General features: G+C 51.5%; 1 protein-coding gene across 1 annotated transcript in view; it reads left to right on the forward strand.

Annotated features, from left to right (window-relative positions):
• Window positions 1-1,685, forward strand: part of Prf1 (perforin 1 (pore forming protein)) — a 4,165-nt gene extending 2,480 nt beyond the window's left edge. The window contains exon 3 of the mRNA XM_005390052.2: window positions 388-1,685. Coding sequence (XP_005390109.1) covers window positions 388-1,516 — 1,129 coding nt within the window. The 3' untranslated portion in view covers window positions 1,517-1,685. The remainder of the gene's footprint in view (window positions 1-387) is intronic.
• The last annotated feature ends 11,379 nt before the right edge of the window (window positions 1,686-13,064 follow it).

The raw sequence follows: 13,064 nt of genomic DNA on the forward strand, positions 1-13,064 counted from the left end.
ATTGAAGATATCAATATGTAATACAATAAGCATTGTTAATTCCCTACCACTCTGTTTGTAACTCTGTAATGTCTGTACTGATCCTTTGCTATTTTGTAAAACGTTGTCCATCTGTTAGTATTTTCCTCCTTTTATTTCTAAAATTAAAAAAAAAAAAAGAAAGAAAGAAAAAGAGGAAATACCTGCACAAAGTAACTAGGTCCCCAAGGAGCAACACGGTAGGCTTCCTGCCAGCTCAGTACCCCAGAGCTTGGTTTTGGAGCCAGGTCCCCTGGTTTAAGTCGTATTCTGCCCTCACACGTGACCTTGGGCAATCTGGAAGGAGTTCTTTAATAGTCAAAATACTACCCACTGGTAAGCAAACCTACTCTTTCTCTCTCCTCACAGTTATCGCCTGGTGCACACTCCCCCGCTCCACCCTGATTTCAGGAAGGCTCTCCAGGAACTGCCCCCCAACTTGAACGCCTCCACCGAGCCTGACTACCACAAGCTCATCTCTGAGTACGGCACCCACTTCATCCGGGGTGTGGAGCTGGGTGGCCGCATCTTGGCCCTCACCGCCTTGCACACCTGCGAGCTGGCCCTGAATGGGCTTACGGCTGACGAGGTAGGGGACTGCCTGACTGTCGAGGCCCAGGTCAGCATCAGCAGCCAGGCCAGTGCCTCATCTGAATACAAGGCCTGTGAGGAGAAGAAGAAGCAGCACAAGATGACGACCTCCTTCCACCAGGCCTACCGTGAGCGCCACTGTGAAGTGGTTGGTGGGCAGCAGGAATCCATGTATGACCTGTTGTTCGGGAGCAAAGCTGGGCCCGAGCAGTTCTCAGCCTGGGTGACCTCTCTGCCCAAGAATCCCAGCCTGGTAGACTACAGCCTGGAGCCCTTGCATGTGCTAGTGGGGAACCAGGACCCACGGAGGGAGGCACTGAAGCAGGCAGTGAGCAAGTACCTGATGGGCAGGGCACGCTGGAGGGACTGCAGCCGGCCCTGTCCGCCGGGGCAGCAGAAAAGCCCCCACAACCCGTGCCAGTGTGTGTGCCTGGGCTCAGCAGTCACCACCAGGGACTGCTGTCCAAAACACAGGGGCCTGGCCCGGCTGCAGGTGACCATAGTCCAAGCTAAGAATCTGTGGGGGGACTGGTTCACTGCTACAGACGCCTATGTGAAGGTCTTCTTTGGCAAGCAGGAGTTGAGGACCGGCACAGTGTGGAACAATAACAACCCCAAGTGGGCCACCCGGCTGGACTTTGGAGAGGTGCTCCTGGCCACAGGGGGGCCTCTGAGGGTGCAAGTCTGGGATGCAGACCATGGCTGGGATGACGACCTCCTCGGCTCTTGTGACCGGTCTCCGATATCTGGCTCACATGAAGAGAAGTGCCACATGAACCACGGGGACCTGACATTCCACTACAGTGCCAGTTGTCTGCACCACCTGACAGGGGCAACCTGCATGGAATATGCCCCACAAGGGCTTCTGGGGGAGCCTCCGGGGAACCGGAGTGGGGCTGTGTGGTAACTACAGAGGACTCTGAGAGGACCAGTGTGCTCTGACACAAGATCTCACTGTGGGAGCCAGGGCCTGTCTTCATGTTCCCATCCCAGGTTTCAAACAGGCTTTTTTATTTTTAAACGTTACTGAGGGTTGAATGCAGGGCCTCATCCATGCAAAGCAAGCGTTCTACCACTGAGATACATCCCAAGCTCTTATTTTATTTTGAGACAGGGCCTTGCTAAATTGACAAAGCTGGCCTTGAGCTTGTAATCCTCTTGCCTCAGCCTCCTGAGTGGCTAGCATTACAGGAGTCACCGCTATACTCAACAGACTCAGACTTTTTTCACTGAAGTGACTGAGTTTACAGGCCAAACCCAAGTCTGTCCTTCCAAACTGCCTCAGCCCACCTACATTTTCCATCCTGACAGTCACTGCTACAAGGACTACAACTCTAAGCAGGAGCTCCCACACGGAGTTGCTTACAGCTCATCATTTAAGACCCTTCCCTCTTGCAGCCCTTTCTTTTTTTGTCTGTTAAGGTTTTTTCTATTTTAAAGAGAGTAGTAAATGAGAAACAAACAAACAAAAAATAGAACAGTAGCAGTATACCAGTATCACGAACTTATCTTTTTTTATTTTTTAAAAATTTACTGTCCCAACCCCCTCTGGCCTGGTAAATTTCCCATCATATTAGAGCCGACTCCTTCTGCCCCAGTCTCTCTGTTTGCTCTCTCTCTGTCTGCCATGTAGCCTCTCTGACAAGTCAGGGACTGCCATGCCCCGCGTCACTGTGGACACAGCTTGAGAGAAAGCCAGTAAATATGGTGTAAGGGTGACAACGATGGTAGTGGTGTAGTAGAGGCAAGGACAGGGACCAAACAACCAAACTTCTGTATCAGCAACCCAGGCAGGTAATAAACATAAATTTCTTCTACTTTTGTTGGAAATGTGCAAAATCCAAAATACTTTACTTTGCTCACCACCCTCTGACCTAAGAAAAAGCAGCACAAGCTTGGTGGTAGATGGCAACCGTCTTCAGCTCCAGCTGGATGACCACAGGCAGGGTGGGGGCTGTGGTGGACAGGACAGTGCATGTCTCATCTCTTTGGGGGCCGGAGAGCTGCAGTTCCACTGTGGTCTAAACACGCTGGGGCACGAATAGGAGCCCAGTGCTGCCAGGTCTTCTGGTTTCTTCAAGTAACCAGAAAGCTCAGTTTGATTTCTAACTGTGGCAGTTAATTTCACTGTGAAAATAAACCCAAGGGTGCAAACAGTACAAGCCAAAGAGAACGTACATGCAGGGCACCACTGACCCAGGGCCGTCAGCTTGGAAAAGCTGACTCCAGACAGAACCCATGTGCACGTGCCAGAAAGCTCTGTTCTCACCCCAGTTCATGAGGAAACCATGGTTCCAACAAGGTGGTCTTGGAGGCCCCCAAGCACGGGACACAGCAAGCCCCAGAGTTTCAGGTTTGGTATCAAAAGGAGTAGGCTTTGCTTCATGTGCCTAGGGCAAGGCCTGTGGGGCCAGGGACAAGCGTCAGGGCTGCTCAGGTCCTGGCTGTGCAGGGTCATTCTCAGAGGGGCTCTTCAAAGCTGCCTACAAATTAAGATCTAAGGTTGCTGCAGGACCCACTGGCTCAAAGTCAAGCAGTGACACTGTACTGACGCTAAATCCCCAGGCAGGGCAGGAGGGATTAGCAGTCTAGAAGCCTGGTGGAAACCACCGTTCTTATGCACTCTCACAATTCTGTTCACAGCTACACACACAGACAAGGGCACAAGAGAGGCCTTGGAACTTCATGCCAGCTGTTGGGCTTCTTAAAACAAACATGCGTGTGGGCCACACCTCTCTGGAAAGTGCAAGCAGGAGTGGGTGGGGATTACTCATCAAGTCCCTCCTTTGCCTGGGCCTCAGTTCCTCCAAGAGGACAATGTTTCTTTTACTCCCTTCCAGTGACTGTTTAAAAAGGGAACACAATGCCTCCTGCTGCTGTGGAAGAGGGCCTGGGAGGTCATCTGAGCAGCCTGAATGGTCATCTGAGTAGCCCTCCTGGTTTCACATACAGGGAAACTGAGGTGCAGAGGAAGAAGGGATTTGCTGTGGTCAAAGTTAGAGGCACAAAGAGCCAGATGTCTGAGTCCTGGGCACCCCACTTTTAGCACAGCTTTGGGGAGAGCTGCAGGGATCAGGAGAGGTGTGTCTTAGGGGAGAAGAGCTGGGGTGACCAAGGAGAAACAGTGACCACTGTTGTTGAAGGGCAGCTACAGTGAAGCCCCCAGCCCCTACTCAAGACCCAACATGACATCTTCATCTCTGCCCCATGTGGACACAGAGACCTGAGCCCCATCTGCTTGAAAACTACCTCCTCTGCCAGGTACCGTCCACTGCCCTTGTGCTATCCCATCCTGCCCTGGCCCGGGGGCAGGACGACCCATCATTGGGCAGGAGATTGGGGTAGAGTGCAGAGGCTGGGTCCCTGCTCCCCTCAGTGTCCTGTTGAGGTGGCTGTGGGCAGGCTCTGTGAGGCTTCTGCACATCTCCTTCCCAGTTCTGGGAACAACCTCTCCGTTCACCCCTTTAGACCTACGGTGGTCACAGCTCTGTGGCTGCCAATCCTGAGGGCCCCTCCTGCCCCCATGGCCCCTGTCTTTGTTATAAATAAACCATCCTCACATCATTATAATTGGAATTTGCCACTGGCTTCCTGCTGTGACCCTGCGTGGCCTTCCACCTCCAGAATCCTGGTGGCCCCGGGGATGCTGGCTCCCTCTCCACAGCCCTTCACACCCCACTCTAGTTGCACCCCTGCTCGCAGGTCCCCCTGGGCCCCACTGCCCACCTCAAGGGAAAGCCGGAAGTGCTGGGGCACAGTGTCAAGGCCCAAAAACCTTTAGCCAATGAGTGGTGAGAGTTGGTGGACAAACTCCCAGCTCCCTCCTGCTGGGGGCCTACTGCGGGGCACACTCCATGCCGGCTCCCAGAGTCCCCCAGCAGTCCCGAGGTGACCCGCATGATCACACATGCTTTCCTGGCAGCCCTTCCTAGTCTAACCACCCCATTCCTCCACTGGGGCTTTCTGGGATCACCTCCCACAGAAACCACCTGCCCTGGAGCCCTGTCCCAGGGCCCATCTCTGGGGAAGCCAGCTCGGACACACACTAGCCATGTCATTGCCTGGCTGAAGTGCTTCACGGTTCCCAGTGGCTCCTGGGTAAGGCAGGAACTCCCTAATATGAGCCACATGCTAACTTTCCTTCAACTCCGCCTCCCTCACCAAGCCCTGCCTCACTGACATCATTATGAACTCTTCTGCTGGCCACAGTCTTTCTGGCTTTCCATATAGCCTGGAATTTTTCTCCCCTGCCCTAAGTTCCCCTCAACCTTCAGGCCTCAGCTTGAGCGGTAACTTTCTCCAGGAAGCCTTCCGTTACTGCCAGGTCTAGGTATTGCTCTCTATCGCTGCCTCCAAGGGAGCTGTCTTGGGTTTGGATGAAGCCCTTAGTTCAGAACCTTATAATGCCCAGCCCTGGTGGTGGCTCAAGGATTCTACACATCTACATTTATTTCAGTCTCCTGTGAGGTAAGGTGGAAGGACCACTGAATCTCTTGTGTTTGTTTCAATTAAATTCCTTGGACTGAGTTTCGTCTATGTGACAGGTTTCCCTCACTCTCTTCCTGTGAAGAAGTCACGTGCTACCCAGGTGGAGGTGCTGGCCACCCCAGAGCCTATTGTGAAAGGTGCTGGCTTCCTCTTGTGACTCCTGAGTCAGTCCTAGCTTGGGCAGCTCTTTCTCTGGGGTAGAGCCAGTGGCAACTTGGCCTAGGTAGGTTCTGACCCCCGAGTGGTGAGGCCCACCACAGGATCCCTCCCCTCCCCAGTGAGGTCCTTTCCAGCCATGACTTCCCCAGCCCAGCTGGCTACTGCACTCCTGAGGTCAGGGGAAGACGGAACATCCACCTGGGCTTCTGCTCTTGGGAATAGAGTGGTGTTGGTACAGTTGAGACTTCAGTCACAGGTGACATTCTTGTGGGGAGTTAGGGTTACAGCTAGTTGCAAAGACAGGTAAACCTCAGTCCCAACAGGACCCTGGAGAGCAGTCAAGGACTGACACCCAACTGGGGCCACAAATGAAAAGACCCCAAGCACACATTCACCCCAGGCCCAGGCGTAGAACTCAATCCTCTGGACCCTGGCTTTGGTCCAGTTCTGAGTCCAACTCTCTACAGCTCTCTTGAACATGTGGCAACCATATAAAACTGTTCCTCCAGACCCTGGGCTTCCAGCCATATAGCAAGCGGGCTAGAATAATAACTTCTAAGCAGCTTTCCGGCTCAGAGGGTATCCACCCTGATTCCATGAGCTGCTCATCCTGACACACAGCAGCAGGGCTGGGTGGCCCCTGTGGCCCCTTCTCCACCCATCTACGAGCACCGCCATCCCGAGCTTGTGGGACAGTGGATTCTTCTGCCTCTCTCCTCCCACAGGCCACTTCTCAACCTCGGCCAGCTAAGAGTAGAGCAGCTGCTGTTGTTTGGGTTATAATCAAGACCTGTTGTGTACCACGGAGTCTCAACAGCACATCTGGACCACAGTTAATCACCACAACAGCTGGGTCCTAGGTTCATCATGAACAAGCAGCCACGTCAGCTTGCTGGCAGCACACTGGCTCTCCCCCTGGGAAACCCGAACTTCTTGTGAGGCTGCTCAGTCACGGAACCAGGCTGACCCAAGGCTGACACGCATGTGTCCCTCTCCTGTTCCTCACACTCCACCTGCCACTGCAGGATGCAGTGGTCAGGGGAAGACATTGCCACCACCCCGCCTCCCCCTTCACCGTCCACAGAGACAATGTGGGCTCTCGGGCCTCATGGGAATCTACTTTGCAAAGCGCTTTTCCAAGTTGGAGCAACTCCAAGACCTCACTTCCTTCACTTCTATTGTTCTTCTCTTGCACATAGCAGAAACAGATACAGTAAAACCTCGATTCACGAACGCTCCTGTTCAAGAACAATTTGGTTCACAAATAGAAGCATTCAACAAAATTTTGCCTCCCTTCCCATACTCTGCATCAGGTGACAAACACAGCCGTGGCCATCTTCCCCACACAAACAGGAAGGCGGCCATCTTCCCCAGGACCATGGGACACATGAAGTTCGTGAACCAAGGTACCATCGCACTAAACGTTCACATTTCTGAAGCACTCACTGTAGTGTTTCAAGCGCTGTAGAGATTTTAGCTTTTAGCATATTCCCAGCACCCTTATGAGCCAGATTCACATTTCCCCATCTTAGAAATGAGGCAGCCCATTTTTCCCCGCCTTATTGCAAACCTTCTCTGTCAGTCCCACTGTGGGGCCCCTCAGAGTCCCTGCTGTGCGTGACACTGACTACCCCAGGCTCCCCAGTGTGGTCTCCTCAACACCAGGCGGGAGGGTGGCTGCGCTGAAGGGCTGCTCTTGGGGGAGACACCTTCCCAGGCCACTTGGCCACTTGCTTTAAAAAAATAGCTAAAAACATCTGTAATATAACGTTATTGTAAGTGTGAGCCTCAGCGGCATTGAGTGCATTCACAGTGTTGTGTGACCGTCACCACCGGCTGGACCCCAACATTTGCACCATGCTCAAAACAAATCTTTTGAATAACTTGTCTATGGTCTCTCGTAACCTCTATTTTATTTTCCGTCTCCATGAATTTGCCTATTCTGTGTATTTCGTATAAGTAAAATCACTCAATATTTACTTGCTGTGCCTGGCTTTTTCACTTAGCATGATGTTCTCCAGGCCATCTGCGTTTTGCAGGCATCACAATTCCACTCATTTTTGGCTGAAGAATATTCCATTGGATGTTGACACCGCATTTTGCTTATCCATTCCTCCGTCAATAGACACTTGGGTTGTTTTCCCTTTGGCTCTGGCAAACAGCACTGCTGTGAACACTGGTGCACAGGATCTGCTGAGTTCCTGCTTTCTGTCCTTTCGGATGGCTGTACATGTAAGGCAGGAATTGTTGGGTCATACGGTAGTTCTGTGTGTAACCTTTTCAGAAGCCACCAAGCTCTTTCTCACAGCCTGCCTTTCTGTGCCCACTGTTCCACCCTCAGGGTAGGACTCAGACACAGTGGAGTACAAAGAGACCTCCTCACACTCCTGCCAGGGCTACGGTGACCCCAAGCCCTCCCAGGAACCTCCCCACACCCTTCCTTTACACTGTTCCTGACATCAGTGAGCCCTGGACAGGAGGGGAAGATGGAAAGCTGAATGGGACCTCAGGACTTTCCACCTAGGACTCTGTCATACCACTGCACAGCTTCCAGCACAAGCCTGGCACATAATAGGTGTGCAATAAACATTGCTAAATGGAGGAATGAATGTTGACATGTGTTCCTGACTCCATTCTTTGTAGGACTATGAGCTCGTGGAGGGTAGGGGCCATCTCAGCATTCCCATGAAGCCTTGTGCTGGAAAACATCCACAAACAGAAAAACATGAGATGGACCAAATTAAATTCAGACCACTGACAACAGAGAACAGAATGTTGCGAGGACAGGTGTGTGGGAAGTGAGAGTTGGAGGTAGGGGAGATGATAGGAAAAAGATGGGGAGGGGGAGGGGGGGACTGGAAGAGAGAGGGTGGGGAGAGAGAGACACAGAGAGAGAGACATGCTCCTCCTGAGAAAACAAATTAGAAAAAGTTGGCCTGGGCTGGAGGGGCAGCTCTGGCCCAGACTCCCCATCTCCTCTCTGTGGTGGGGGGCTCTCCCTTGCAGAGAGGAGCAGTGCTCCTTCCTTGCTTACCCAGAAACAACTAGAGACCCAGAACCTAGGGAGCAAGCATTTTTGGAGGCTAGGACTTCCAACCAGAGCCAGCCAAGTCCCCTGCCCTGGGCACATGCGCCTCAGAGGCAGATTCAGCACAAATGCCAAGGGCAGAAAGGTGCATCAGGGCCTTTTCACTTCATACAAAAAAATCTACATGGCTTACGTGCCCTCTGTGGGACAGGTCCACCGTCAACATGCATGAGCTCCTTCACTTCCCTAAGAGCCTCACTTACAGATGAGGAAACCGAGGCTCACCGAGGTTTGGCAGCATGCCCAAGGCCCCACAGGCCCTTCACTGCTGACAAAGGTGGAATTGGAACCAGGGATATGGATGGCCAGTGGCCTCTCAGCTATTGCAGGACTGAGGTGGCGCCCAGGTGTGCCCAAAACCACTGCGATCCTCCCAGCCGGGGCAGAAGGGCCTGCTCAGGGACCTCCCTTTGGCCAGCGCCTCGCTCCGCGTTGGTGTGTTTTGGACTGTGCCATTCATGGCCTTCCTGGCTTCTCTGCTCTCTTGAGCATTTGTGAGTTATTCCCACAGGCTGCACATAGCATGCCTGGGGTGGTCTCTGAGCAGACCCCAGCTCCCTCCGCAATACCAGGGGAGGCCAAGGCTGGATCCTGGAATCCCAGGTGCCTGAAGGAAAGTGGACAGCACTGACCAATCACCCCTCTGTGTCAGCCACCACGCTCAGCAGGCTCACCCTGCTTCTCTCTGTCACGCTGACCCCGTCAGTGGCAGTGAAGACCCCAAGGCAGGACAAGAGGCAGCTTGCTTAAAGTCATGCAGGCTAAACCAGCCCCTTCTCTTCTTACCTGTCCTTCCCTTCCATCCCCAGGTTTCCCTGGCCATTGGAGGGAGCCCAGGGAGTGGCCCTGGGAGAGGTGTCCACCCTGGCTAGATCCCATCCCCACCAACAGAGCAAGCTGAGCAGAGAAGAAACAGAAAGTCCTGTGCTTAAGCTGGAGCAGCGATCGAAACACATCCATCTGTTTACGATTTTTAAAAACAAAACAAAAACAAAGTTTGCAGAACCAATTCATGGAGCAAATGAGAAAGCAGGAATTATATAACTTACTTAAGAATGCAAACGGCTTTTTTTTTTTCCAGTACTGGGAATCTAACTCATGACCCCAGGCACTGTGCCACTGAGCTAAATCCCCAGCCCGTAAGAACCCAAATGGCTTTCAAGGCCTTTGGAAACCACGTCGACCACACAGATTTGCTTTTTAAGAAGACCGTGTAAATCAGTTCACAGGCCAGGAACGAGCCTTGGGCTTCTTATCTGTGCCATAAGCAGGTGCTGCAGGGCCCCTGCTGCTGACACAGTAGCTCATTCTTGTCATCATCTGTCATGTGTCTGACAATGACACTGGGCCTTGGCCAGCAAAGGCTGGATGGTTAGATTTCCCCTTCATTCGTCCTCCAATTCTGTTTCCCCACTATTTCTAAAATTTTTTTTTTTAGGGGTTGTCTTTGTTGTATCAATAAAAGCGAGCAAGAGCGCCCCTCTGGAGGAAGGCGTTCCCAGAGCCTCCCAGGCCAGACGTGTGTGCTGGGACACGTCCCATACTTGCTGGGTGACCTGGAGCAGGCAGCTCCCCACCATGTCTCCGGTCCCCGTGAGTAGCGTGGGCCCAGAAGCAGGAAAGCAGGTTTGAGACCACGCATGTGCCCACCGCTGGGGAGGCCTGCCTGGGAGCCGGCCGACTGGAAGAGGTCGCTGATGATCGGAGAATATCTGTTCTGGCCCCGCTCCACTCAAAGGTGGCCTCTAGGAGAGTACTATCTGCCCCATTTAGAGACGAGAGGGGTCGCTGGGAGAGGTGGAGGGATTCATCAGGTGCATATCAGAGCCTAAGTGTCTAGTCACCCAGGAGACACTCAGGGTTGCTACTGCAGGTGATGTGGGAGGGCACAAAGGCTTAGCCCCTCACCCGCACACAGCCCCACAGAAAGACACCTCTGCTCAGGCCACCTTCCTCCTCGGCAAGTCCTTCCCAGCAAAGCTCTTTAGGGAGCTGCACCCCTGCCCATCCTCCGCTAAGAGGACAGCGGGTCAGGCTGGGAGGTCAGCCAGGGCCCTGCTGGGGGACCCAAGGTGAGGCCTGAGGGCCTGTACTTGGTGCAACAGCCTGGCACAGAGGGAGGGACGTGGCCATCTAAGGAGTGGTCACCTCGCATGGCCACAGCCCCCCCCAGGGTATCAGGGCTCCCCTCACCCAGACTCCTACGTCCGCTCCTGCTCCCAGGGCTTCCGTGGCCCTGTTGGGGGGTTCAGACAATGACACCCCAAAGTGCAGCACTTTGGTGTGCCAAGTCCTTTGAACTAAAGGAGACTAGAGGCCTCAGAAACAAGTTCTCCCTGACCTGCTCCTGTCCTCCTGCCTCATTCTCCCCAAAAGCAAGCCATTGGAACCAGAACTCCTCTTCCCAAGGATGGCCATAGAAATGAGAAGCCCTCCCCTCAAAGCCAGCCATAAAATCTGCAAAAGTCACCCTCTCCCTTCACACCCTCATTCCAGAGGGTCCTGCCCACTCTGGGCCACATAGAGAGGCTGGGAAGCATCTGAGCACACGGCCTGGCTGGGCTGCCAGCCCAGCTTTCAACCACAAGCTTTGGTCCAATCACATTTCTACATGGTTGTCCATTCTGCTTGGAACCTAAGCATAAAAATACTCTCCCCTGGGGCCTGGGGATTTAGCTCAGAGGCAAAGCGCCTGCCTGGCAAGCGCAAGGTTGTGGGTTCGGTTCCCGGTACCGGAGAAAAGCCAAAAAAAAAAAAAAAAAAAATACTCTCCCCTGGGTCTTGGCATCTTTCTCTCTGATGTCTCTTGTGTCACACAAAACTGGTTAAATAAGCCTGTTATTCCATCCGCTTGTTAACCTGGCATTTGTCCCTGGAACTTCAGCCTCAGTCCTTGTGATGGGGAGGAAGAGAGTGCACTCCAACATCCATGAGCTCAGGACTTCCGTGCCATCCCTCTACCCAGGGCTTCCCTTCCAGGCTGGTAAAACCCTCAGAAAGAAACATAGCCCAAAGCGTAATGCATAACCTTCTATGTCAAACACAAGCACATCTGCATTCATTCCTGTCTTATAAGCCCAGAAAATAGCCACAAGCAGCTGCCGTGGTGGGGAAGCCACCCAGCAACCCAACAGAACTTGTACTTAGCAGCTCCAGTCTTTCAGTGGGTCCCGTCACACCTCCAAGGACAGAAACTGTGAACACCTGCTTGTCTGGGACAGCCAGGCTCCCAAAGGCTGGTTCACAGTGACACGTCCACCAGGCAAGACCAGAACAGGCAAAATAAGCACAGTGTAGTTTGTCAAAACGACATCATCCACAAACAATACACAGTAAAATAGGCAAAGATGACAAACATGCACAACATTCACAAACATTAAAACTGTGCAAGGAGGCACAATTACAGATGCCAAGGAAGCATTTGAACATTTAAGAGACTATTGCACATGATTTATTTTACATTAACAAATTTTAAAATCTTGACAGATTTCTGTCAGAATGATGTTCTGGAAAAATGTTGGTATTTCACCAAAACTGATGCAAGGAAAAGTTAAAAGCCTGAACAGACTAATACATTTAGAAAAAACTGAAAAGTTCATTTAAAATGTCTTGGCTTGTATCTAATGTCTCCCAAAATCCTCATGTGCTCAGAGATGTGGCTTTTTGGAGGTAGTTGGATCTAGAGTGTGTGAATATAGATCAAGGGCGTGTGATATCTGGATTAGTCCCCTAGCTGAACTAGCATAGTTATGGGTGTGGCTGAATGGGTTTATGGAAGAGGGTAGGCCTGCCCTAGGTGTGGGTGGCACCAAAAATCAGACTTGTCACCTGGATGGAATATAAAAGGACAGAAAGAAGGCAGGCTGCTTGCTGCTTCGCTGCCTCCTGTCTGCCCTGCCATGGACTGTTCCTCCTACGTGACGCCCCTCTGCCATGCTACTCTGCCTTGGAACCAGTTTGTAGATGGACTGAAACCTATAAACTGTAAGCTGAAATAAACCTTTCCTCCTTGATCTTGTAGGTATCATGTATTTTGTCTCAGCAATGAGGAAAGTAACTAAGAGAGATGCGTCCCTTAAAAATACTCAGGCAATTTTAACAGTTCTATGAAACCTTTTAGCAAGAGATAATCCATGAGTTATTCAAACTGTTGCAAAATGTTGAACATGGAAAGCTATCTCCCATTTTTATAAAGCTGCTGGAAACTTGCAACAAAACTCAAGAGGGTGACAACTTTTATTAAGATATGAAAGTTTTAATAGAAAAGCATGTTCATTAATAGAAAGACTCAACATTGCCAAAGTGTCAATTTTCTGTTAGCCAATAAATTAAATGATATCAATCAAAATACAATGGCATTTTTTAAAAAAATAGTTACTGTATTGATTCTAAAATCTGTTTGCAAATGAAAGTACATGAGAACAATCAGGAAACATAAAAAGAAGAAAAAGGAAGTGAGGAAAGAAGGACAGTGGGAGAGGAAAAAGAGGAGCAAGAAAGAATGTGACCTTGAAAAGAAAAAGAAACCGGTGGAAGAAGTCAGGTGTTGTGGCACACACCTCCAATCCCTGCACTGAGGACGGCTGAGACAGACAGCTCGCATGCTGAAGTCCCACTTGGGAAACCTAGGGAGACCTTGCCTCAAAACAAGATAGATAGATAGATACATAGATAGATAGATAGATAGATAGGGGCAGGCAGGCTGGGGATGTAGCCCTTG

This window comes from Chinchilla lanigera, unplaced genomic scaffold (assembly GCF_000276665.1).
Source record: "Chinchilla lanigera isolate Chin_1 unplaced genomic scaffold, ChiLan1.0 scaffold00036, whole genome shotgun sequence".
In the NCBI taxonomy this organism is placed as follows: Eukaryota; Metazoa; Chordata; class Mammalia; order Rodentia; family Chinchillidae; genus Chinchilla; species Chinchilla lanigera.